A 27029-nucleotide genomic window follows, 5' to 3' on the forward strand; every position below is an offset into this window, starting at 1 on the left:
CATCAGTGGAGCTGGAAGTTGAAGTTGCAGAGGTTGAGGGTCTGCCCCAGAGTGTTAGTTATCTAGAGACGTTTAAGTCTGTGGCTTCCTATTTTGGGTCTCATATGTAGAACAAATTAATTACTTTCAGAGCTTTAACTAGACATTGAAATATCTTTTTCAGGTATGGTATTTTTACTTCATGCATTTGAGTTAGGTGAGTCTTTAGATTACCAAACATTTATACAGCTGATGTCTTGACCTTTACTCATTAGAAACAAATCAATTTTGATGCTGGTGGTTGTTTTTTTTTTCTGATTTATACAAATACACAATTACTTCTTGGCATCAATTCAATCTGAAGGGCAAGGTGCAAATCTTTTAATTATTGCTGAAGTTTTTAAAACCTGATTTTTATCCACAAGATTAGGGCTTTATTGCAGTAGGTATTTCTGAAGAATAGATGATGATGTACACATAAATGACTTTTTTCTTTTTTTTTCTTCTATTTTTACTCTCTTCTTTTTAGAGTTTTGAGGAGTTCATTATCCAAACAGCCACAGACCTTTCTTCATTTGCTGATTTTGGATTTTGCTTATATGCTTAGCTGAACTCCTTTACAGAACATTACCTATTGGAGTCATTGGGGGAAAAAAGTTATATTAGTTTATGTTGGTATTTTGTAATTGTTATGACCCACCCCTGAAGGTGAGGTTAACTGAGGTTCTTGTTAATAGATTACTTCATATATGGCAGGTTTATTTCAGAACAATTTGCAATAGAAAGGAGGTATGTAGCCATTTTGGTCATTATCTGTGGAAATGCAACAGTATAAAAGTATAAAGATATCACTTTAGAAAATATGTAAGAAAAAGAAAGAAAGAGAAGGAAAGGATAAGAGTAGATAGTGGAGAGGAAAAATATCACCACTTATGGATCCAGTGGTGAGACATGATTGTTGCAATTTAAATGTCTGTTAGTTGAAGTGATGGTTGCAGTCTTGATCTGTAGGAAAGCCCATGAAACACAGAGTTTCAGGGTTTAATATATGTCAGGTTCAGGTGGGACAGCCCAGGTGAGAGTTCCTGCTGTGTCCGAGCTGCTTCTGAGGCTTAAAAACTACACGTTCTATGTAGAATCTAGGTGAGAAAAGTTGCATATATGTATGTGTATGTAAAGAAGTTTGTTCAGGATTTTTGTCTGTGATGAACTGAATTCCTAAAGCATTCTAGCTCCATGTTTGCTTTAAGAGGAGATGTATAAAAAATTCAGGACCGAATTTATAGAAAGATATATCTTTGCTAATGCAATTTTGTTGTTTTTGTGATTTAAATCAGCTAAGAAAAATAGTGATCTTAAGGACATGAATTCTCTTATTTTATAGAAATAAAATTATCCCTCTAATGTTATTTTTAACATTTGATTAATTTAAGTGTTCTGCCAGAGTTCTTGATTATTTTTAAATAGTTATGAATTGCTTGCAGATTACCAATTAGCCCAAATAATTGCTCAGTGATTTAGATAACTAAATGGAACTTCCTAAACCTTCTGCACTCTGAGAACCACTCAATCCCATCCTTTTTATTCCAGTAAAACTCCACTGCAAGCCAAAGAAAACTAAGTCTTATCAGAGTCAAGAGTTACAGATGTTGATGATTAGGTTCCATTCCATCACTTAGATCTTTAAAATAGCTTTTATTTATCAGTGTTTTCCATCTTCATTTTCCTTTTCCAGTACTCCACAAGCAGCCAAGAGAGGTGTGTCTTTGTTTGCTGGAGCTTGGAAGGATTGCAGCAAGGTAGGTGAAAATATTTAAAGCATGATGAAATATTTACATTCTTGACAGCAGTGGCTATTGAGAGACTTGATAAATCAGCACATCTCAAATTAACTTCTGTGCTCATTAGGTTCAAGGAGAGTGGTTGTCTTGATGTCACTCAAGAATATCTCGAGGGCCATTGTTAACAAATATAATGAAATCTCTGTACCATCAGTTCAATGAAGGTATTTGTTGACTATCCTTGTATTAGGAGAGGAAAGAATTGAATTTTTTTTTTCTAAATAAAACTTTGAGCTGTTTCTCCTTTTAACAGTCAGATCTCTCTATAAACAACTGTGATTTAATTAACTTTACTGGTAATAAATTGATCTTCACATGACCTAAATCTGACCTAGATGTTTGTAGCCATGCTGGACCTTCAGTACACTGTGTAATGTTATCTTTGATGTCAAGACAACAGTGACTTTTGATAGACAGTCAAAACAACCGTAACTAGAACGTGATTTTCCCTTTTTGCAGATGCAGATTTAACCAACATAGTGCATAAAATTTGCTAAAAAATACATGAACAGCAGTGCTGCTGCCCGGTCTTGCATGTAAATTGCAGTTGTGCTCATCCATGTGTATCCAACTGGAGTGTCTCACTATTCAGATACTTTCATTAATTTCGGAAGAATTCCTTGTGGTGACAATCAGTGTGGAGGAGACCCCTGTTTATTCCTAGCTTAAGAATTAATATTGGTTGTGTCATAATTGTGTTATGTGTATTCATATTTTGGGAATGAACTCACATGGGAAACTGCTTAATTAGGCATTTGTTCCTTGGTCAAGTTTCAGAAAAGCCCTTGCTGTCAGCTTGCATAGGAATAGCAATGACCAGAAAGATTTCTGGTTTTCCGGAATTTTGTTATCTCTGAAACTTGGATTCAGTCGAACATGGAAAAAAAAATCATTTTACCTTCCCATGAATAAGAAAGTAGGTGCATAATGAAATGGAGTGTAAAGAATCTTAATTTACCTGAGCAAAAAACTGTGCTTTCAAGATCTCCAGCTTGGAAAGAGAGCCACCAGCACCCAGCTGTCAGGAATGTCTGCCCCAGGTAGATTCCTTGATAGTATCCAGCTTCCTCAGGGAATATATGTCAGTGGCAGTGTTGGATTCTGCTGAAGTAGGTTGAGTTAGATTTAATCTCATTTTGCACTGAGACTTGATTTCTCAACAGATCTACGAGGGAATGAAAATTGAATCTTACCCTTTTATGTTCGTCTTAAGCTTCCATGTTCCGGATGTTTTCTGTTCCAAACATGAAAAGAAACACTGAACAAATAAATAAACCATGTTTTCATTTATTATGCATTTCTACCCCTTTGCTTTTAAAATATTTGTATTTTATTTTATATTTATGTTATCATATATCATGAATGTATTTTATATGTTGTGTTTGTGTTTCTGCATTTATGTTTCTATATTTTAATTTTGTTTATAGGTTAGGGGTCAAATAACGTGTGTCTGTCTACTTGTTCCTGCTCTAGTATCTCTTCAGGAACAAACAAACACCCGTTTATAATCTTGCACATTTCAAAGGTGCACAAAAAAACCTGTTGAAGTGGAACATCAGGTTAAACATAATTGAAAACCAAGTATGGGATCCAGATTTTGCCTGAGCTGAGGTAAATTAGAACTATATGGGAATAGAGAATAATTGATGCTTGCCCCCACTAAGTGTAGGAAAGCGGACATTAAACTGACATTGTCGTGCTGCTTTAAGGAGGAGAGAAGTCAAAAGTCTGCTTGCTTTGTAAAGCAAATTGCGTCTGTTCGCACTCCTGGGGGTCTGCTTCCGACAACAGGAGCTGCAGAGATCTTTGAAAAGGTGCCTCGGTCTGTTTTTAAAGAATGAAAAGAGTAAGAGACACTGAAGAACTTTTTACTTTTCTATTCCTTTTTTGTTTTGGAAGCAGAAAGTGGCTTACTCCTCAGAAGGATTCAGCTTTTGGCACGCTTTGCCCAGCTAGATAACTCTTAGTCTTCAGGGTCTGTAACTCCCATAAATAGACCTAAGCCTTTCTATTTAATGCAAATAGGCTTGTGATTGAGGCACAAATGAGCAAGAATGAGGATTATTTGAGGAGGAGATAGAATGGAGCTCTGTTCTGCTAAACTTGAACCTATTCAACAGATACTCTGTGGAGGAAGGGAGAAAGGTGATAATTTACCTTTGCTTTAGCAATGCTTTTAGCATGTTATCTCTTAGTGTCCTTTTAGCCAAATTAGAGACAGATGGACTTGATGGATGGACTGCACAGTGAGTGGGAAACTGGTGTGACCACTTGGCTCAAAGGGTGGCAGTTCAAAGCCCAGATACTAATAAAAATAGAATTGCCTGATAAATTATCCTGGATTTCAGTTGTTTATGAAAACAAAATTCTGAGCTCATCTGCAAAATTTCAATAGCTAAAATGGGCCCTTGTGTGCACTGGCAGATGTCATGTGGATACAGTGAGAAGATTTATGAGAGAGGGAAGTGTCCTACAGGATAAAATTGACAATACACAGGACTGTTGCAGTGGGTTGCACGGGTCCAGCATTCTCCCAAAGTATTTGAAAGTCAGAGACTGTACAATGGAAAACAGCTAAATTATCTTTTCTGCATAAAAAATGAAGTTCTTGGGTAACTGTTAAACTCTGGGCGGTTAAACAACCCCCACAGGTATTTTGGAATTACTGTTGAGCAATTTCAAGATCTTTCTGCTATTGTATTCAATTTTACCTTACTAAAAATGGAAAGTGGTGCTCTAAGAAGTCTAGAGGAGATCATGTTACAGTCCAGTGCTGCTTCATTTGTAGTTGTGAGAGGCCAGGCTCGAAAGGAGCACAAAAGGAAATTCTCAGCATACCTTCCCAAGCAGAATTTGCACCTCTACCCCTCACAGAAGAGATGTGGGTTTTACACTTTGAGCTTTCCAGCAACTTTGCTTCAGGTTGATTCAGTATGTGGAAAAAAAATGCCTGCGTGTTTATTAATCGATTTTATTTTCCAACTTTTCACCAGAGGAATTCAGAATACTGGAAGCACAGGGAGCTTTAAAAATCTGTCCCAAAGACAAAAGGTGGAATTTATGAAAAGCAGTAGAAGCAAAGAAGCAGCATTGCTTGGACTGAAAGAGTTTTATTTGATGAGTAAGGCTGTATGCAGGAGCAGGCTTAGAGCCCAGTAGGAATTTAATGATTTACAGCCTGTCAGCATCTGCAGACAGACAGGAAGTCAATGGATTGTATATAAGTGCTTGCCTCAGTGTTGGCTGACTTTTCATTAGGGAGACTGCACCAGTTAGAGGCCAATACAAGCACAGATTTGGTTCTTAGTTTCCTTTATATTAATTTACTAAGCAGTGTGACTAAATTAAATGTTATCAGAAAACCACGAAAGCTGATATATGTGCTTGTGCCTTTTCTCTGTACACTTCTAACATTATTATGGTATTTAGCTTAGATTTTCATGATACATATTTGTTACTGCCCAATATTTTAGTGTCCAAATCTTTACCTAGATAAGTCAGTATAGTTCTGCATCTGGGCTATGGACAATTCTGCTACAGAAGAAAGTATGGTTTCATTTATTCAAGTAGTTTGCCATGAGAAGTCTACCTGGCATGATAATTTTTCCAAGCTAAAATCCTTCTCTGAAAAAAGAACTCTCTCCATTTTTCTGGTTTTTGTTCAGTGTTGGCAAATAAAATAAAATAAAATAAAATAAAAGTGAATTTTCAGTGATTAGGAAAATGGGATGGACTTTCAAACTTCTGAGGTGTAAAAGCTCTGCTGCTTGCTGTGAGACTGACTCAATCACTTGCCATAAAGCTTTCAAAAGCTCTCTCAAAAAGAGCCTTGCTCTCCAAGGGCTCTGTTTTGAGTTGCTCCATGCTGAAGTTGCACGTATTTGGTTTTAGCTGGATCTTAAAGTCTGTGGCTGCTGTAAACTGAGATCTGAAGATTGCCTGTCAAAAATCAGGTAGAAAAAGCAATAGCCAATTTTGAAAAATAGTGGCCATATCTCTGTTTATTTATCCATAAATTTAGTGCAATAGCTGAGACCAGGATGAGCCTTAATCCCTTTTCATCTGGATTTCTTTGAAAAATACTAACACAAAATATAAGTTGTTAAGTAATTTGAAAGGATGTTGTTTGGAAAGAAAAGAAAAAATTAAAAAAAAAAAGGCAAATATGCTGAGCTTGATTCTGTCCTGTATGGTATAGCAAATCTGAGGTCTAGTGTTGTTCATAAATTAGTTATTCACCAACATATATGTGGTCAGACACAGAAGCTGAAAAACTCTCTATTTCCTATAAATTTGATTAACTGAGAGACTCCATCTAAATTCATTTTCTCTATTAATTTGAAACAACAGCAGTAGCGATTGATATATTTTGTACATGTTTATTAATGAATGTACCATTCTGTTATTGCACGGTGGTGCAATACAGAAAGTAGAAATCCTTTCCACCATTTTGTTTTGAAATGTGCAGTACTTTATGCTAACTAGTAATATATTATTTGCATGTTTCCAAAAGGTTTGGGGTGGAGCCTCCTGGATTAATAAAGTTAGAAAAAGAAATTGAACAAGAGGAAACATTTTCAGCTCCCCTTCCATCTCCTTCACCGTCACCAACAAAGTCTCCTGGGAAAAAGAGCACAGGGAAACTGTTGGATGATGCTGTAAGTTGTGGGGGGAAGCTTCTTCCTATCTGATCTGTTCTGATATGCACTTACTTGCAAAGCACACACAAACCTGAGTTTAACATTCTGCTGTATTTTGAACGTTTGCAGGCTGATAGGGTTAATTTGTTTTTTACCACAATTATTTATGTCGGAAGCTTGAAAAAAACCCCAACTCCTCACACTGTGTAGGAGCTCTGCAGCGTAGCCTAGCTTTGTGCTTGGGGGCCACGTTCCCTTCTTATTGCTCCTTTACTTCTTATTCATCAAATCCCACTTTGGTGCTTTGTTTGAGGAAGGACTGAGTCAGGACTAGGAGATCTGGCTCCTACCGACTTGTATTGAATGTTAACAAACACTTCTAAGATGTTTCAGCCTAATTTTTATGCTGCTGTTCTGCATGTTTCTCACATAGTAAAAAAACCAAGCATTGTTTTCCTCGTTGTTAGAACAAAAGCATCTTGTTTTGAATTTCATTAAACTCATTGCAGCATACTGAGTGTTCATTTCTCTGCTGCAGACCCATAGGGGTTCATTTGAAACAGCTGGATTCAGATGAAAAGGACACATTTTGAGACCATGAAGAGGTTAAACTTGAAAAGTACAAATCTAGCCTGTAAAAAGAAGCAGTTACCATAGTAACTGCTACATTGTGAGGTAGATGTGCCACCTGGGAGTTACAAAGCACTTCTTGAAAAATCCATGTGCCACTTTCCTGTTACAAAGAGCAGATGGAATATAATGTTCATTCATTTTATGGAAACACGCTTTTTTTTTTTTTTCTTTGATGCATATAATTACATTTAAAATTTTTTGGTTTGTATTTCTTCCTTAACTTTGCGAAAGCACTCATGTTTCAACAGAATTGAGAAAGAACAGTTCTGTGTAGAAGGAGCATGGTGACTGCATATCTTGTAGAAACAGAGGAGAGAGTATGAAGGTTGTCTCTAACCACCTCCTTTAATTTAGAAAGCAGTAGGGATAGAGACAGAATGGAATTCATCCAGCTAGATTCCTGACCCACACTGCCCCAGACACTCACACCATAAAATAGCAGCAGTGCTCGTATAGTCCAGACACAAAATAAAATAGAATATAATTCTTCCCCCTGCTTCCTTATTTGATTTCCAAATTCCACTCAATAATACTTCTCTGTCCTTTGGGATAGTAAGGCAATGGAAGCCCCAATAGCAGGATCAGCAGTGAAGGTCTTATTATTCTCTGTTTCACACCGGTATAAATCTCTTTGCTTTCATTCTCCAGAGGCTGAAGAAGGCTCTGCTTTGCTTACACAGTTCAAAACAGCCTTGAGCCTGTTGGGCTCAGCTACTCCAGGTTTTTGCTTGCTTAGATGAACTCTGATAGGCGCAGCATTAAGGCGTGGTTCACACTATCTATTTGCAGCTTCGAATTTCAAGTGTCTCCAGAGGTGATAAATGCCAAGTGGTATTGGGGCAGAAATCCCTGATAATTGAACAGTATTCAGAGGCCCATTGCCAAATAGGTCCCTCAGCACAATCTAGCCTTAGTACTGCATTCCAAGAAATACAGCAATACACCTTTTTCATCCTCAGCAACCTGCACTTGGATTTAAATCCTCAACTGCCGACTTCATGCAAGTTGTTCCTGTTGTACATTGGCTGTCTAAATAGTTTGATTCGCCAGAACTGGTGAACTCTCACCCATGTTGATAAGATCACTTGAATAACTAATTTTAAAATTCAAATTGTGATTCATTCAAACCGAGGACAACTCACCTGATACCCGAGAAACACTTTTTTGTGTGTGTTTAAAATACATGTAGAGTTCCTCTGCTAAGTGTTATTTTAATTTGTTTTCTTTTTCACAGAAATATTATGCCCTGATTTAAAAAACAAAACAAAACAAAAGCATTAAGAATAAGAAAAACCTCCACAAAAGAATAAAGTTATTCAGATAACAGCACTGAATAATTTCAGAAATAATTGGAAAGCCTTTAAATCACTCAATAGGGCTGATTTCAATAGCACAGAAACAATAGTTGCCTACCTTTTATGTTTTTTTTCTAGCTTATTTAACATACTATAACTTAATTCTTAAAGCAAGTCTGAAAAACCTTTGTAGTTCAGAACCCTTTCATGTTCATCTACTCACAGTAATCAAAACACCTATCAGAGTGCCATAGCTTTGCCCAGATATTTTTTGTTATGAAACAATGTAGGACTTTCATTTTTCAGCTGTTCTGACAATATCCTTCCCTGGACCTCAGGCTGTTTTTACAGGCCTTGATTTACAAGGCCTGTCTTTGGAATACTTTTTTGAAGTGGAAAACAACATCTACAGGTTCCTGTGGCATTTTGCACTGGTTGACACGGGCGTACTAGGTCAGCATTCATCCAGGAAAGTGCAGGGTGTGGAAGTGCTGCCCTTGTTCTTGCTGTCCTGTGCAGCCATGCAACTTGAATGTCAAGTAAGGGTTTCTCAACCAGATCTTTTCTCTTGGCATGGATGCCTCTGCTACTTTCCCATCACTGAAGAGCACAAAAATATACTTTTAGTAAACATCAGTGCCTTTGGTAGCACATGCAAGACCAAGGAGCCCAGAGTCAAGCTGATGCAGTTATTAAAAAGCAGGAAAGTGTTTTTCATCTGTCTTTTCTCAGCCCTTGTTTCGGGGGGTGGGTAGGTAGGTAGGTTTGACAATGGACTAGAAGCCCCTTTAAATTACCCTTGATTGCACTGTGCCCTTAATGGGGACATTATCAAAGGGTAGTTGGAAATTCTGGGGAGTGTCTTGGCCTGAATTTATGATTATGTTATGGTATTTTCTATATATTTTTTTTAAGGTGTTAGTGCACAATTTGGAAGAGGCAGGGCCTCTTATGGATGAGGAAGATGCTTCTGTATTTATTATATATATTTAAAAGACAGAATGCATCTTTATGACATCTTCCTTTTGCCTGTTAGTCTTACCAGCACTTTGAGCTGATTCACCATAAAATACTGAGAACGCATCTACAAGAGTTTGGTCCTGAACTCGACGTAAGGAACCGTTTGGCTTCAGTTAAACAGAACAAATTTAATGTTGAACTGTGTGATGTTCATCTCTATTTTTAACTCATCACAGCTATTAAATAATTGTTGATATTGGAAGCACCATAGGGTGCTTTCTGGGGTTACAGAAATATTAAGAAAATTAAGAAAAACTAAGAAAAATATCATCAATTAAGACTTATGTTATAGATATGACAAATGTCTTAATGAATATTTTACTACATGTGCTATTTTAAACAGTTTCTGTTAATAACTTCTGTGTTTCCCAGGTTAAACACATTTCTGAGGATCCACCTTGTAAATGCCCTACTAAGTTCTGCGTGGAGCGTCTTTCACAAGGAAGATACAGAGTTGGAGAGAAGATCCTCTTTATTAGGGTAAAGGTTTTATTTTTACTTTGTAGTGAGTTGCTAGTGTCTGCTACCTTCCACTTTGAAAATTACATCACTGATTAAGAGGAGAAAGTATTTTGTTGTTACCAGCACTGACTCATTTTTAGGACACAGTTGGGGAATAAATAAACTACAGCATGTTAGCTGAGCCAAGGAACTGTTAATATGTGGTAGATCCTTCTGACTTTAGGTCATTGAATTTGCTCTCTCTTTGATAAATGGAAACCAAAAGAAAAGTCTTCAGAAATGGACATGATGACTTCCTCTCAGTTTGTCTTGAAAGAACATCCACTGCATTAAAACAATCTTTCTTCCACTTTGTTTTGGCTGATACTATTTGACAGGTCAGGAAACAGATCAAAGGCTTCATGATCATTGAGTTGCCAAGTCAGGACTAAGATATATTGCTCGAGTAGGATGAGCGAAACATTAATGTCCACAGTACTTAATTTGATTAACAGATATTTCCAAACCCAGACTTGTATTTCAGACTTTGTATGTAGAGTATTAATTCCCGTAGCACAAAGTTAATCATTAGTATAAATATTTGCTAGCATTACTAGCTGGCAGAATTTAGCCCAGCTATGCTTTCCAAACTTAATTTTGATCCTCTTAATCTCCGTTTATGTCTGTGGTAATAATGATTGAAAATACGCTAATCTTGCTATTCCATAGTGATATGTCTTGTGCTCTGCTTCTTTCCATTTTCCTCTCCACATGCACTGTTCTTGAGCCATGACTTGACACAGGGATAGCTCTTGCTCTCAAATAACTGTTATCCCTGTTTTGTTAAAGGCACATAACTGTGGCCTGATAAAACTGAAGATTTAGCACCTATGGGAACAAAAGAAGTCAGAGGGACTCCTTCCCATCTGTAGAAGTCAAGTTCCTAGCTCAACAAAACATGTTGGGTCATAAACTTATGCTTAACATAACTTGCAGTGAGGTCAAATCTAGATAAGGATTTGGGTTTTCTCAGGAGTGTGAAGTTGAGAACACGTGTAAGTACTGTGCTGAAAAAGGACTGAGAACTCCCAATTAACTCAGAAATAGGTCAGAAAGAAGAAGAAATAAAGGAGTTGTTAAATCTCGCAGATAGTCTGAGATTTAACATGCTAGTATAAAGGATTTATAGCTTTTCTGGTTCTTAGCCAGTGAGACTTTTTTTTTAATTCTGCAGTATATTTAAGTACTGGCTTTATTACTAGGTTCAAATGACTGAAGAAGGTAATGATCATTAACCAAAGACCTCAGTAATCTGGCACAGTTTAACACTTACATTTTCTTCCTTTCGATTTTAATTTCAAAAAACAGCATCAAAATATTTTTAATCTTCTAGTTTTGAGAAATCTGAGTTTTGCCAGAACGGTGAGTGTCAAATTCTCTTTTGCTGGCTTCTTTATTTTGTGGTCTAGTCCATGCCATATTTCATTCCAAGTCTGCAAACAAAACACCTTTTTCATATCATGCTGCCACATTCCAAATTGAATTGTGAAAAAAAAAAAAAAAACAACAAAAAACCAGTAATACAGATTAGATATTAAACTACAGTATTAGAGGTCATTCCTGCCAAACTGATATTAATGGAAACTTGCCATGAATTTTGGTGGAAGCAAGTCCCTGTTCCTTAGTTTTAAAAGACAATTGTCTTTTGGTTTTGGTTGGTTTGAACCTTGTTTTGGAACTCTTCACTGGATCACGGTAAGTTTTTTGCTCTTCCTTCTACATGTTCTTATCGTGTACATGAGCAGATTTATTAGCCTTCCTTTGGAATCCTGTGGACACTTGTGAAAAAGCACACTTGAGATGTGTAGCTGACTTTTAATTTTGTTGATATTTGGCCACCCTATTTGGTGCCACTGAGACGGTTCCTCCTATGTTGTATGTTCTTTACACAGCACGACACAAAACTGTATTATTAGTCTATTAGCTTTCTCCAGTAACCTCTATAGGATATAAAACCTATGTAATTTCAGTGATTCTACAAGTATGCCATGTGGTAGGAGTTGACATCTATTCATTGATGATTAAGATTGGGGGTTTTTTTCAGAAATTATTTAATAATATTATATGTGTAAAAATTTTGTTCTAGTTCTGCAAGTTCTGCTAAAAAAAAACCCCAAACAATCAAACAAACAAAAGCAGGAGAAAAAGTGTCCCAAGTACATCTTTTTTTCAATTTATATCTGTATATGAAACAAGTGAAAAAGGAACAGCAAAGAAAAATAAAATGTGGCAGAACATAGATTTCACACAAAAAATCACAGAAAACAAGTTACATGTGTCAATCTAATTCTAAGGAGAAAGACCCTTTGGAATATGTAGCAAAACAGAGGGGGGACAGTCCTTCAGAATTTCTCTTGTATCATAGTAACTTCTTAAGGTAATGGTCCCATTAAAATTGCTAGAGTAATTTTTTAACACAGGAAAATATTTAAATTGCAAAAAAACCTTGTGAATCTATGAACTAATGGAATAATGGAAATCCATGAAAACAATAAGATGCTTAAATCTCTTGATAAAAATGAGTGTCCCAAAAGCAATTCTTTATGCATGCACAATCATGTTCAGTTTATGCCTTATAATTCTATAAGATATAAACTGAACAAGATTATCATAATGCTGTGGTGGCTTAGATGCTAAAAATTTATTTTGCATAAAAATTTATCTGCTTGTGAGTTCTTTATCCTTCCTCCAAAAGTGGTGAAAGAATCTAAATTCTACTCAAACAAACAGAATGGAAGACATGTTTTACAGTAATGGATTATGTTAATAACTTCAAATAAATGAAATGACCAGCTTATTTCAAACTGAAATATTGGTTTACAATTAGTGGGATCTCTGTATGTGTGCCATATACAATTAATTATTTCCCTGTTTACTCTCACATCCTACCATTATGCCTTAACCTTTCAAATTGGAACTGAATTAATAAGCCTGTTTTTAAAATTAAGAATAACAAGTTATGAAAACTTGAACAAATATATGTTTTATAGCTTGGGAAAGAGACTCATAGAGTCTGAAATGCTTACTACTTGCAGAAGGCAGCACAGGAGTGATTTAGATTAACAGAGATTTTTATAGCAAGAAATGTCAGTCACACTTTTTAAAAAAGTACTTTTTTCAACAGTTTCAGTGACAAGAATTCTTATTTCTGGTTATCTCGTGTTTGTTGCGTTGTATAGGTGTAACTATAAACATTTCCCACAAACTAGCAAGCTTCTCTCAGAAACATCTGTCCCGTTGCTTCACACCCATGACAACATTCAAATCCTTGGGTTCTGCACCAAAATTAGTGAAAAATTATTTCTTTGTGCAGCTAGAGTCACAGTAGATGATATAATGCAGCCTGGCTTTAAAGCTTCTCATTTTTCCCAGATAGATGTTCTTTATCTTGAAGGCCAGTTGATAAGGATGTGGTTGCTGTTACATGTACTTCTAATAATTAATATCACTTAGCATTATTTTGCTATGGTAGTAACAAAATGTTTGTTCAAAGCTTTTTTTTTTTTTTTTACCTTCTAAATCCCAGGAAATGAGAGGTGTTATTTATCTGCTACAGCACCTGTGTAGAAACTTTATTTTGGGATTTACTAACACGTGTGTGTAATATCTATGTTTATATATATAATAGCACTCTGCAGACAGTCTGTTGTGCACTATTGCTTCTTCCTGGTGAGAAAAATGTACTTGTGTATAAACACAGAAGCACATTTGACTGCAAACTCTCCAGGTAGGGAGGATATATCATATAAGAACTGGAAATGAGAAGAAATAGAAAGCAGATTTGACTATACAGTTCTCAAGAACTCCAATGTCTGGTTCTGCCTTTCCAATCTAAATACATAAGTTGTACTCATAGGTTTTGCTTTGTGTGCTTCTGTCTTTTGGTTTTTTTCTTCAGCATCACTTTCCTGGCTTTTTTCTCTTCCTTATTCCAAAGATTTTAACAGCTGTTCTGCTTTTCCCAGGCCCATTGACTTCCAGTCTGCAAAATAGTTTACCATTTTAGCAGTGAAATTCCTTCCTTAAGCTTTATCCATAGCAAATACCTTTCAAGGGTGTCTAAAAAGTCAAAATCATAGGCAGATGGGGAGTTTTAATGAAGCTAACTCCAAGGGAGACGTAGTGGGATGCCTGGGATCTTGTGAGTGAATTCTGGAAACACCTTGGCTTTCTTTGGCTTCTAATCTCAGTCTCCTGAGATTCTCTCAACTCAAGAATGCAAAAGATCTTGGGAAAGATGTGCCTAAAGTCCAGCCCTAATTGATGCCCCAAATGTAAGGTGGTTTTGGAGACCTTTCAGCTGGACACTTTACTATGTGCCAATTCCTGTCCACCAGCTTTGCACTCACAGAGTAGGTGGCACATTTCAGTCTTACTTGTGGAGTTCTTCTCAGCTTTCTCAGGTTTTGTTTGTTGTTTAAAAAAAAAAAAAAAGGCCTTAAAGGGCTAGTAAAATTCACAAGACTCAAAAGCTCGTGGACAAACAGGGATATAGAACGTGTCACTGGGGTGACCAGAGTTAAATGCTGCCTGTAGAAGGGTCAGGAAATCTATTTTCTTTTATACTCTGACATTACTCTGTTGACATTGGGAAGACCCTGCCCTCCCCCAGTTTAAGTTGCAGCTTGCTTGTTCTTACAGTTGCACTTTCTGTCCTGCCTCTCCCTTCTTTTCTTAATTTTTTTTTTTCCCCTTCCTGCCTCCAGCTTTTCTTACTCAGATTTAGAAGCTTCTGTGGAGCCAGAAGCCCATGGACATCTCTTTGATCACTTTGTACTTGGGGATGCTGTCTTTGCACTCAATACAAGAGCAGCTACAGCTCCACTCTAGGGTTCTGTGAAGCCTTGATATTTCTAGTTAAATGGTTGAGAGACTTTCACTGAGGGTAGGCCAAACAATAAAGTGCCAGAAATTAAATAAATATTAGTTTGCCCCTCTTGATTTAGTTTCTATGTTTTTTTCATTGATATGCTGCATTTGTGTGGCCATTCATGTTAATTATGTCTAGAACTTTGAAAGGATTCATTGTGAACTTTGCAAAAAAACCTCCATAAATCAAATTCTTAGCTGCTAATTTAATGGAAAACTGTTAGAGTGACTCCTTTTTGCTTTCACACCAATGAAGTTCTTGTTAGACTTGGCTGAAAACTTCTTGACAAAATGCATGTGTGGGAATGCATGTCAGAGATGTTTCAGGGGACCTGACAGACTGTGCAGTAATTCTGCAGTTTTTCTTGCTAGCTTAGACCTGTTTGCCTCAGTGACCTCCTTCTGTGGACAATCAAATATTGTGTCTTCTTTAATTCCCAGTGTCTCCCTCGATGCATTATTTCACGGTGAGATCTCCACTCGGAGATCTGAAAAATCTTTAGCAAATCATATTGCGCATTTTTGGGGTGTAATGCATCTTAAAGAAGTGTCACATTCTAGTTCTTGAAATGACTAATACACCTGTGGCAATTTCCTGCCAAGGTATTTATCATCTGAACTTCTAGAGATGAAGTTATAACAATATTACATTCCCTGAAATCAGTAGAAAGAGAACTCTCCCTTGGGAGGAAGCCAGGGTAGAGTATTCTGAAGCTTTATGTGTAATATCTTTAAAAGCATTACCCACAAATTCCAGCTGACTTCCTTAGCAATGCAGTTCAGGTGTGAGAAGCCTTTGGAGTGCCCTTAATGCAGCTGGTGCCTGCAAGAGCTGAAGATGGCAAAGAAAGGCATCTCCAGGTGCTTGAGTTTCCTCTCTGGCAGGAACATGCCAGGGTAAAATCACCCTGCACACCAGTGCCAGCAGCACATTCTCTGTGGTAATTAATTATACCAAAAAAATTGTCAGTGCTTTAAAGGTAAATGAAGATGAGTAACAAAGTTGGATAAATATATGTATTATAGATCTCATTATTTCAGACCTTTTTTCCTAAAATGCTGACAGTACAAAAATAGACTAAATTATATAACTCCCCTCCTCTCCTTTTTCTGCTTCTCTAACTCCTTTTATATGAAAGGTACTGCACTGGCATCTGCATATCTAAGAGCACTGATACACTGCTGATCTATTCCACCATTAGGCTACAGACAAGCATTTTCAAAATAAAAAAGCCTTTATAGTGTTTTGTTGAGAACCACAGATTGGGTCCCAGAAGTTTATACTGAAAATATTGAAAGGGGAAAGTATTTCCTATTTGTTCAGTTATTTTCTAGTTGTGTTTCTGTTTAATAGATGGATAATTTTGTAAGAATCCATTCAAAGTTTACTAGACAGTAGTATATTTTACATTAATGATGTGGACAGCAATTTGTGCTTGCAGTTTAGAACTAGTGAACCAGATTTTTTAGAAATGGAGATGTAGCTATTTGTGGTGTTGCTCTTTAAGAAGAATAGCACTGAGCTTTGCATTTCTTATTTAAACTTCTTTGATGAGCTGAAAAGGTCTTGTATGACACCAATGTGATTAATATTTAACCCAGGTAAGGTAAGCACATCTATCTTTTGTAGAGGAATGCTACAATATTTTGGGGAGTGAATTTAAGTTGATATTCTTCACTGTCATTTTAGATAATTACTATACAATGCTAATTAAAAAGGAGAAAACCAACCTGATTCTTTGTTACGATATCCTTTGTCTACAGTATATTTTTATACTGTAAACATAACTTATGCTGCCACCTAGAGAAAAGACAATAAATGCAGCTTACCTGGAGCTGGTGGCATGAGTAAACCAAAGCTTCTGCACTGTTCATTGGACATTTAAGATTCAGGCATAAAAGTGCATTGATTATCTATTGCAGTATTCTTTAGCTTCTCTTAAAGAGCTCTTAGCTTACGTGGCAGTTTCCAGGAATGATGGCTCTGCACAGAACTGAGTTGGCCATGATTTAACAAAAATGGTGTGTAGACTTTTAAAATATTTAATGCAATGTGGTTTGGCCTTTCTATTCCTAAAATACCAGGAAAAAGTTAAAGTGCATTTTAAAAAGTGTTTTATTTCTTTATCTTGTCAGTGTGAAAGCAAGGCTTTTTCCTCTTGTTGTGTCCAGGTACACTTTGTAAGCATTCATGTTGTTGACTAAACACGATTTATATCTACTGTATTTTGTTTTCAAGCTCCACTGCACCTCTGTGGCAACTTGCAAGATGTGAGGGAAGGTATAAAGGATTTTTTACAATAAGTAAACGGAGCACGATTTCATCCCGTGTAGGGGATTGATGGTTTTGTCCTCCATGCTGCCTTCTAGTTCTGATCAGAAGAAAAGCAGCAAATGCTGTATTTCCAAACCCTCTTTATCATGTCAAAATATAGAACATTGTATTTTAATGAGAATAGTCATGATTTGTATGGCAGAGAATTTATCAACCAGTCTGTTCCATGGGGATTTTTTTTTTTCCTGTCAGAAGTTATGAGATGCCCACTCTTCCTGGAGAGACAGGGGGAAGCTGAGTTTTTATTTTGGGCTTTTGTTCTCTTAAAAAAAATTTTTTATTATTATTATTACTATTTTTTTTTTTTTTTAGAATCCAAGGGCTGCATTATCTCACCTACAGGGTTGTGTCAGTGGAGAGGAGCAAGCAATTCCTCTCTATTTCTATGATGTTGATTAATGGGATTGTTAAACAAATCACAGAATTACATGGCATTTTATATTATGTATCTTTTAGATTAAAAATTTAAATAGTAAAGTGTCAATTTGAGATATTCTTTGTCAGAAATTATGGGGATTATTTTTGCATTGATTTCTTAAGATTCCATCTTGAGGTGTTAGGTTCCAACTTTAAAAGAGAAAAAATGACTTCAGCTGCATCTTGATTATTTATCAAGAAACTCTCATGGAAGAGAATGAATAAAACAGTGAAACATTTACTCTTAATAGTTATGCCCTTTTAATTATTTATTAATCCAATTCCATTTGGAAGAGCCAAAGACTATGAAATAATCATGATACATTCATTGTATCTATTTTATGTTGCAATAGCATAGGAATAGTACTTTAGGATATATTGAACAATGCTTTCTAAGTGCAGATTTTTAGATTTTTGTGTAACTACAATACAATAAAATTTTCCTTTTAAATGTAATTTACTTTTAATAATTTAGGACAGTATTAATAGTTATTCTCACTTCCTATTTTAAATTCCACTTGCTAATGTAAATAGTTAAAGAAAAATATGGCAAATGTTTTTATGCCAGAGAAATTGGCAAATATTTTTGCCAGGAAGTCTATTCTACAGTAAAATAGAAATAAGGATAGAGATTTTAAGGTTAAATGCACTTAAATTTGATTATATACTTTTTTCTTGTCCAAAGACAACTTGCCCTTCAAGGTCTTTGTGCTGAACATCTATAAAATTTAGTTTATGATCAAAATACATGAACAGGTTAAAAATACAGGTTTTAGTAGTTCTCTATTACCCTGTAATTGCTGCATTTTTGCCTTGGTGAAAAGTTTATTAATTATCACATGAATGATACAGAATAAGTACCAATTTAGAGGCAGATGCAAGTTGTTAGACAAACCCTTTTGTAAATAATACTGATATAACTTTAAGTAATTTTAAAAATTTGCCTTAAGGCCTTATCATAGAATGGTTCAGGATGGAAGGGAGATATATTCCTTATATCTAATCTCACTCAGCTCTCTGTCAGTTTAAAACCATTATCCCTTTTCCCATCTTGTCACAATGTGGCAAGTTGCTGCTTCATCTGCTGGGTTTACTTTGACAGTCTTGCTTTTTCGTATCATCTTAAACATATATGACCATGTTAATGTCATAGAAACTTGTCTTTAACAGAAAATTGTATTTAAGAGTAATTATTTATTAAGGAGACATATTTATAAATATTTGGGAAATGCATAGCCATAATCATTTCCTGTCTCATTTGAAGGAACATTTAATAATCTCAAAGAATTCTTAAATATGAAGGAAGTTGGTTTGTGCCTCTGTCTCAAAGTTTTACACGTTAGACTACCTGTAAAGGAACTGTTTTCCACCTCCTCTGTGTTCTGCCCCACCATCCCCGAACTGAAACCCTTCATTTCCTGAATTTTTGCTTCTTCTTTTTCCTTTTCAGTGAGATAGAGGTATAATACTTGATCTTTACACATCTGAATTTCAGTCTTGAACCCAGACACAATTTCGAATCTTTCCATTAGAATGACAATGGATATAAATCCATGTGCAAGTGGTTCTGATGTGGCAGGGATACTCAAAGACACGACAAGGCCCTTTGTCTTGGCAACCAGCTGATGACTTCCTGGTCCCCTTCTACTAGTCACAAAATGGGAGTGTCTGTTGGAGTAATTTTGGTTTTTTTAAACTATCACAGATAATTGACATTTTGATACCAGTTTGCTCTGGTACCATGTTGCTTTCTGTGGAAGACATTTGAGCTCAACTAAACTGGTATCTCTTCAGGTTCCAAAATATCTCCTGGTTTCCATCAAGGGAACACATTAAAAAAACCCAATTGTAGTAGCTATTCTTTTTACAGCTCAGGTTTCTCTTTCAAGACTGGACCTGAGAAACATGTTGCCCTTATACATGTTGCCTGTTATTCACACAGTTAAACTAATCTGAAACTTAGTTTCAGACATTGTAATTAATGATAATACTTTAATATTGTTTTGAACAATAAATTCTTTCAACTATAGGGTAGAGTTTAAAAATTTTTAGGTTAGAAAGTTTCTCAGTCAAAAATTTCCCAAGATCATATTGCTGCCATTTCTTTTTATTATCTGGTCATCAAGACAGTGATCTCTATTGTTTCTTCATCTATCTTCATTGTATTGGATAACTTTTTTTTTTTTTTAAAACACCAAACAAAAGCAGCCAGTATTTCTATGGAACCTGACTGACTTGCTGAGGACCTACTTCCAAAAGTTTTACCCTTTTAGACAGACTTACAAAACTACTGATGTTTTCATATTCTGTTTCCTGGGTTTGGTTTTTGGTACTGTCCTCCATGTATTTAAGTCCTGTTTTAAATCCCAGGAAGGAGTGTCTTAATGAAATGGTCATGAAAAGTAGTGCTCAGGTGAAGCTGACACTTCCTAAGGCTGCACACACAACTGAGAGGATTTGCTTGGTTCCTTGGACACTCAAAAGTCAGGTGGAGAATAATCCGGTCAGAGCCCACAACTCTTATTGCAATTTCCTTGTCCTTTTGGGTTAGGAAGCACTTCCCAACACATGGAGATGGAAGTTGCTGAGCTCCCACAGTGTTAAAACATAAGGACTGGCAGGTAGGTGAAGTGAAATTATAATAAAGAAATACCACATTGAAAAGTGTAACAACTTCAACATAGATCAGTCAGGTCCAATATCAAAAGCATGGAAAAAGTGAGTCTAGAAAAGATCCTTACATGAGGGGGAAAAGTAAAATCCATCATAAATCCATCAGGATTATCAGTTATCCTGGTCCAATACTCTGGTAGCTGGCTGAGATGTATCAAGGAAGTAGGAAAAGTAATATACAACTGGAACGTTTTATTTAGGCAAATATAAACATGAAATGAACAAAAGTAACTCGTATTTTCCCTTTTTGTTAGAACAAAATTTTCAAACTGTGTGGGTTTTTTTCTGTTTAACGTGGTTCTTTTTCTGTTCCAGGAAACATTTTCAGTGTGGAAACCAAAATAGGTATTCACTAAACTTGTTGCAAAAGTCATGCAGAGGGATTTTTCAAACAAAGCATTGATTAGACCATCTTTAATTGTCTGATCCAATTTTGCTGAAGGTGGGAAAGCACAGTAAATATTAAAAAGGGTAACACATTGACTTTGGGCTTCCTAAGTGTCCCTGGCTGGTTCATGCCAACAGGTTATAATTTCCACTTGTAAATAAGGTTGATTTCTCTCTTTCAGCATGATTGGAATAGTGTCCAGTTTCTCTGTCCCATCCTATATGTTTCCAGTCTGTTCCTTGTTCAAATGAATTAAAAAAAAATGTAGAAATTGGATCTGTGATTGGAAAGTAAAATCAATGACTAAAGGTAAAGTCCAAGTCAGTTTACAGCTTGAGCAAAAAAAAAAGTTAAACACCTTCTTCCCCCTCCACCTCCTGATTTTAATTTGTATACATATAAAACACAGACATCTATTATAAAGAATAAGAGGATAACTCTGGATGGCCTAAAAAACCTCCTTTGCAAAAAGTATGTATTTTACATATTTTTTTAATTTTTATTTTAAATTTTAAAATTTATTTTCAATATTTTTTGTGTGTAAGGTATAGAACCACAGCAGCATTCAGAATTCTATGTAAAACCTTCAAAGCCAACTGACATAAATCAAGAAATGATGGGCAGAAAAAAACCTCCAGGTTTTCAGAAATTACTGTGGTGTTCATGCAAATTTCTTGGCTTGTTTTATGTAACAATTTCCTCCTGATTTACTGAGGGGTGAGAGGGACAATGCAAAGAACCCTGTTTCTGTTTTCCTTCTCTCCTCCCCACCCCAGTCTCTCAAAGTATATATATTGGCAAGCCAAAGAATGATATCATGGCAGTTTCGTGCTGACAGTGTATATTGTTCTCAAGTCTCCCTGCTTCTTTTTAGTCTGCTTTGCTGGAGTGATGAGTTTGTTTGGTTTTTTCTGTTTTGTTTTTGTTTAAATTTAATGCAGTGTTTGCAAAAGATGCTATAAAAAGTCCCACATAAGACAACTTGGATTTTGAAGGAGTCCCTGACAACCTGGTCTGCAGGTGCTGATAATTGTGTTTCATTTTGTTACAATTCAGATATAATATGACTGATTTACTCAGGGCTACAGCCTTACTGGCCTAATTTTAGAACAGATTTCCAACAGAGGAAAAGTAATAGCGAAGACAGGGTGTGTTTATTTGGGATTTTTTTTTTGTATTAGATATTATCATTTAAATGTTCAGTCTTGACCTAGCCCTGATGCCCTTGCAAACAGTGCAAAAAAAAAAAAGAAATCTGTGAAGTAAAGTTGATTCTCAGTGCTTGAGGAAACCCCATCAGTACAGAAAAGCTAGTGAAGATAAGCAAGCTGCCAGTAGTTTTGGAGTATCTGAGTATGTATGGAAGGGTAGGGGAAAGAGCTTTTGTTAAATGTGCTGAGCATCCACATCCCTTCTTTCAGGCTGGTGAAAAGCATTGCTAAATGTCCCTAACATTTTTATACTGGCTAGGCTTGTGATGGTGCTTCCCTAACTCCTCTCTCTGTTCCCTGCTGTTGTTTCCATTTAGTCCAAAAAGCTGGCCCGAGGGTTGAGCCAGAGGAGATGCCTTAAAGCTCAAAGCTTTGTGCTGTGTACCCTGGTGTCTGTGGCATGAAATCTTTGCTGTAGGAATTGTGGAGATCAAGTGTTTGATCCAGGTCTGGCAATATTATATATATTTCTGTATAAAAGATTGTTTGGTGAGTTATTCTGTGAAGCCAAGAGTCTGGCTGTGTTTGGCTCAGAGCCACCAAGTAACTTCTTGCAGATTCTAGTGAATACTAATGTATTGACGTTTAATACTTCAGGAATTGTTACGTAATATCCCCAGTTTTGCTAATGCTGAAGAAAAGAGTCCAATACAAAAAATAAGAGTATGCTAATGATGAAAGATTCTGTTGATGTGAAACCAGAAATAATTACATTTCATACTGTCGTCTTTACATTCATGTTTCTTAGCTGTTCAAAATTCATAATACCTGCTCAGGGGATATCTTGAGAAGAAAATAACGTGGAAAGAATTTCTCAGAAGTGGTGCTTAGCATTAGCAAGGCTTGTCTAAGGGAGAGATCTCTGTAGCTTTGTCTCTGTCTGGAGCTGCTGCTTGGGGTTATCCATGACCATGTAAGAAATTAAAACTAATAGTCTCGTCCCAGCATTTAGTTTTCACTTTCGAAATTAATGTAATAACAAAAACTGTTTGAAAAGCAAAGTCTTTTTAGAATAGAAGCTTAAAATAACTTAATAGTTTCTCCAGTCTGAGGAAGATGTGGCCAGGGCACACCACACAGATGTGGGACATAGGAAACACTGTCTACTCCACAGTTCAGATGTAGCAGCATGAATGAGAGACAATATTTCAGAAGGCATTTCAGCCAAGAACGTTTCTATAGCTTCTTCAGGCTTTACTGAAGCATCACCTGATCACCTTAACAGGAAAAAAACCAAAAAAAAACTCCAAAAAAAAGCCCAGCCCCTCCTCCAAAACCAACCAACCAACCCAACCTCAGCAAAGATAAACCCAAAAAAACCCCCCAAACCCTAACCCCCCAAACCACCTCAAAACAATGTCATCACTGTGCAAAGTCGTCTTGTAACCAATTGTTAATTTCTCTATTGCTCTACTGGAGCATTATCAGAATCTGTTATTCTAACAGTAAGGAAAAAGCACTTCTCTGATGGAATTGAAATCTAAAGATGAATTTTTGAAGTATACAAGGATATTTGCATACTTGATCCTTTCATGCTGGATTTGTCTAAAGGTAGTTCTTCCTTTTGCTACACTTTTTTCTGAAGGAGTTTTGCATAATTCTTGCTATTGCAATCATGATTAAAAAGCATACATGCAATAGAAGTGCTGTTTCTGTTCCTGCTGTGTTGTACTCTCTCTATATTCTGCAATGTAGGACTAAGTGGTATAAAATTTATTCATGATTCTGGGGAAGTGACAACTGGTTTGTGTTCTCTAAGAGAACATATAGACCAGCTACACGTAAATGAGCACTGAGGAAAACACCTTTTCCAGGAGTCAGTTCTAAATCAGAAACAAGTTTACATATTAAAAGGGAAGGGATAGAAACTCCAGGCTACTCTGTTAGAGTAATCAGTGCCTTTTTGGCAACCAGCACATTTTCCCATTCCAAGATCTTTGCCAGAACCTAAAAAGATCTTTCTTCTGGTATTTGCAGAAAGATATAAAACTGATGACTGCAAAGAGATCCAACACACTAGAATATATATACAACAGGGGATTTCCACGTGATTGAATCGAAGTGCTGTCAGGTTACAGCTGGCAGCCATCAAAACTAAACTAAATTACTAATACTAGCTTTAAATAATTCATTCCTGTGTCAGGAGAGTTATCAGAGTCCTAAAATTATTAAATACCCACAGAAAACCAGCACTATGTGAAAAATATGTGTGCTTTTTAAGTAGGACTGCTTCTCCTTTTAACCCCATCCATTCTTTGTCTTCACTTCCATGCCAAGGAAGTGGCTGGTTTTTTGGTAGCACTCACGGCACTTTAAATGGATTTCAGGGCTTGGCACCTGGTCAGCCTCTCACAAGTGTCATGAATGTACAGTAAACTGTCCTGGAAAGCATTCCAAAGATAAACTTGGAATTCCGCAGAACAAAAGTGATGGTATTACTATGATTTTTTCCTGGATCTGTCCCATGGAAAAGTTAATATCAGATGTGCTCTCAAAGTAGGGCTGAGGAGAACAAGAATATCATCATTTTCTGTTTTACCAGTTTGGTGAATCTGGGCAATAAATCTTGGCAGTTTCATGCCCATGTAAAATACTTTGTCATGTGTCGAAGCAATTAAAAAATCAAATTATCACATCGAACTAGATGAGACTGATTTCAGCTGAATTTCACTTTGTGCTAAATTTTTTTAAAAGAAAAGCCTGAATTAAAAAAATATCTGAAATGATTCATATGTTTACAGTTTAGAACATTAGAAAGATTTGTTAATGTGGCTGAGAAATGAAATACTTCTAATTTGTATGTTCTGTATTGATGCAATAGTAGTGTAAGGCTATGTATGAGGTGTTGGTAAGAAGGTTCAAAAATGAGTGTAATGACTGTGACAGAGTAGTGATGTGTATAAAATAGTCAACTTCAACATGTAATATTCATACATTTTGTAAGTTGAAATGCAGATCCCTAATTTCTCTATGGTACCATTAATTTCAGAGCAAACCCATTTCAGGTTCAAATTAGGTTCAAATTCATTGGACATATGATTCAAGATGATGGCAAGTGCTAATTTGATCCCAGAAAGAAAGGAAAAAGGTTGAGCAAGAGAAGCTGCTATTAGTGAAATATCAGGCAGCCACGTCATCATATATTAACTTGTGTTTATGGTACCCTCATCAGTGCAATTAATTCATCCCTGATCTGCATTTGGATGAGTACTTCTAGAAGCTGGGAGAGCGACCAGATGTGGATTTCCTGCCTTCACATTGCATCAGAAGTAAATTTTGTCCACTTAATGTGCTAGTTTAAGTTCTCCAGCCACTTGCACTCTTGTCCAGTTGTTGTACCTGGTATGTAATTTCCAGTATTATTTATATTCTGGTCAAATTTGGCTCAAAGATTTCCATTCAAGCTGCAGTCACTTGAGCTATAGTGGATTTGAAATATCTAATGTACTACAGATGGCACTTGACTAGATTTGGCTCTGTAGCCAAATACATATGTGTATTTGGATCTACAGTCAAGACTGATGATTGCAGTCTTGGATAAATAATTTCTGATCTGTAATACCTTAACTTCATTCGAAGTTATTTATTCCATTCAGATTGTTTTCACAATTTTTTAACACATTAGTATAGCTTTGGTTCCTTACTGACAACGCTGCTTTCATATATTTGCAGTGACATAATTTCATTCCAACTTCGTAACATCATGGCCCATAGACTCACACTGACATCATTTTGAAAACTCTGAGAGGATGCTTTGTACTATTTAAAGGAAATTAAGCCTAAGTATAAACATTATTGAAATTATGCCACCCTTGTTCTCCCCTCATTACCCCAGCGTAAATTAGAAGGCATTTTAATGAATCCCATGGAGTTAAATAAATTTATATCAGGCCTGCTCATTTAAAAAAATAACCTCTAGTCTTAATTCAAGCAAGATCTGATAAAACAATCTGTCTCTAGATACTTTCCAAATGTAATTTTCTTGGTTATGCATGTAGTTCTGTTGATGTAAAAACCAGGGGATGGAGGTAGGAGGCAATTTCCAAATCTCTGCCTCTTATTCTGGGACATCTGTGACTGTTTTCATCATTTTGGTGTCGCCTTGAACTGTTCATATGTAAGACTGTGGAAAACAAATCTTGAGACTTTTGTTCTCTTTGTCTATTAGATCTTATCTAAAAGCACACAGACCAAGGTTTCCAGAGTAACTAAGAATCATAAAACAGAAGGCATCTGAAGCACTCTGTAGGCAGCCAGATAACCCAGTATCGTGGGTTATCTGTGTTTTGCACAGGTTTTCTGAAGTATCTTAGAGAATCCTGACAATTCTTGTGAATAAAATCAGTCAGTATTGCTTGCAGGAATATTATCTGAATATTGCCAGTTCACTGATTTTTAATTATAACCCCTTTGTCTCTGTTAAAGGTGCTAGTAACAAAAATATTCTTGTCTGAAGTAATTTTCCCATGAAAGCTATAGCTGTCCCACTGCAGTGTTAGCAGGAATACTGCAGGATAGAGTTGGCAGTGCACTCACTTCTTGGGACCTGGACTTCCTTAGATAATGTTTATTTCCTGATTGTGTTCTTTGATTTCAGTTTACATGAAACTTTAGAGATTGCTCCTGTTTATAATGTTTATATAATATTTATAATGTTTATATAATATTTATATGTAAAGGCAAATTGAGATGGAATTTGGCAACAGTGAGAACATCGTGTTGCTAAAAGAGATAATGGTCAAATTTTTTTGTGTGTGTGAATTGAATTTAGAGTGAGGCCACAGGACAATTAAAGTGCAGAGACTTGCTGGCACTTAGGACTATGATGAGAAAATAGTGTGATAAAGAGTGAAATAAAATATACAAGCAATGCATTTTTCAAAGACAAGTGCTGTACAAGTGAAAAAGCCCATATAGAATCATAGATGGGTTTGGGTCAGAAAGGACTTTAAAGACAATCTAGTTCCAACCCTCCTGCTGTGGGCAGGGAAGATCTGGAATTAATAAAAAATAGCTGTTAGCATGAATGTATAACATCCTGATATTCAGCATAATTGAGTAATGTTAAGTATCAGTTGTTAATGACTGTCTGTTCACCAGGCATAGAGCAAATAATAGAGCAGGTATAGACATATGCATGTAATGACCTTTAATCTTAAGTGTTGGTCAGCTCATGTTTTTTACCTTACCATGCTCTGCCTACAGGGCTTATGAATCTACAGGGTTA

General features: G+C 36.2%; 1 protein-coding gene across 5 annotated transcripts in view; it reads left to right on the top strand.

The window, feature by feature from the left end:
* The window catches only part of GAS2 (growth arrest specific 2), an 84328-nt gene that overhangs the window by 41752 nt on the left and 15547 nt on the right, over nucleotides 1-27029 (top strand). For 4 of the 5 annotated variants that reach the window (XM_064657192.1, XM_064657191.1, XM_064657193.1 and 1 more), the window contains exons 5-8: nucleotides 164-196; nucleotides 1715-1778; nucleotides 6334-6478; nucleotides 9781-9888. In XM_064657192.1, coding sequence (XP_064513262.1) covers nucleotides 164-196; nucleotides 1715-1778; nucleotides 6334-6478; nucleotides 9781-9888 — 350 coding nt within the window. The remainder of the gene's footprint in view (nucleotides 1-163; nucleotides 197-1714; nucleotides 1779-6333; nucleotides 6479-9780; nucleotides 9889-27029) is intronic. The other variant, XM_064657195.1, reaches the window with a different exon arrangement.

This window comes from Pseudopipra pipra, chromosome 6 (genome assembly GCF_036250125.1).
Source record: "Pseudopipra pipra isolate bDixPip1 chromosome 6, bDixPip1.hap1, whole genome shotgun sequence".
Taxonomy (NCBI): domain Eukaryota; kingdom Metazoa; phylum Chordata; class Aves; order Passeriformes; family Pipridae; genus Pseudopipra; species Pseudopipra pipra.